The 320-nt window shown below is 59.7% G+C and overlaps 1 protein-coding gene across 1 annotated transcript in view; it reads right to left on the bottom strand.

Moving 5' to 3' along the window:
• The window catches only part of PSMD2 (proteasome 26S subunit, non-ATPase 2), a 7,005-nt gene that overhangs the window by 6,000 nt on the left and 685 nt on the right, over positions 1–320 (bottom strand). The window contains 2 exon segments of the mRNA XM_035890027.1: positions 28–317; positions 319–320. The exon segment at positions 319–320 is cut by the window's right edge and continues 72 nt beyond it. Coding sequence (XP_035745920.1) covers positions 28–317; positions 319–320 — 292 coding nt within the window.

The following is a 320-nucleotide window of genomic DNA, read 5'->3' as shown; positions in this document are numbered from 1 at the left end:
GGGGAAGGGGCCCGCCCCCCCCCCAGCCACAGGCAAGCAGGAGCAGACAGGGACACAACACCCTCCCTGCGCTCACAGGCTGTGATAGGCAGGCAAAGGCACAGCCCTGGCAAGTTATAATCCATCGGAGCAAGTCACAGACGCTGATGTTAGACCGTGGGGTCTGGAGGGCTCTGTGATCACCTGCCCCAGCACCATCCCCCCAGCCACGTGGGACGGTGGGACCAAGAGCCTTTACCTTGTTCTCTCCGGGAGCCATATTCTCATAGATCTCCTTCAGCTTGCCATAATGCGGACGTAGGAACTTGAGGGTTTGGGAA

The sequence above is a fragment of the Egretta garzetta genome, unplaced genomic scaffold (genome assembly GCF_000687185.1).
Source record: "Egretta garzetta isolate BGI_Z169 unplaced genomic scaffold, ASM68718v1 scaffold172, whole genome shotgun sequence".
Taxonomy (NCBI): Eukaryota; Metazoa; Chordata; class Aves; order Pelecaniformes; family Ardeidae; genus Egretta; species Egretta garzetta.
Note: the sequence above shows the minus strand (reverse complement) of the source record. Positions and strands in the feature narration are given on the sequence as shown.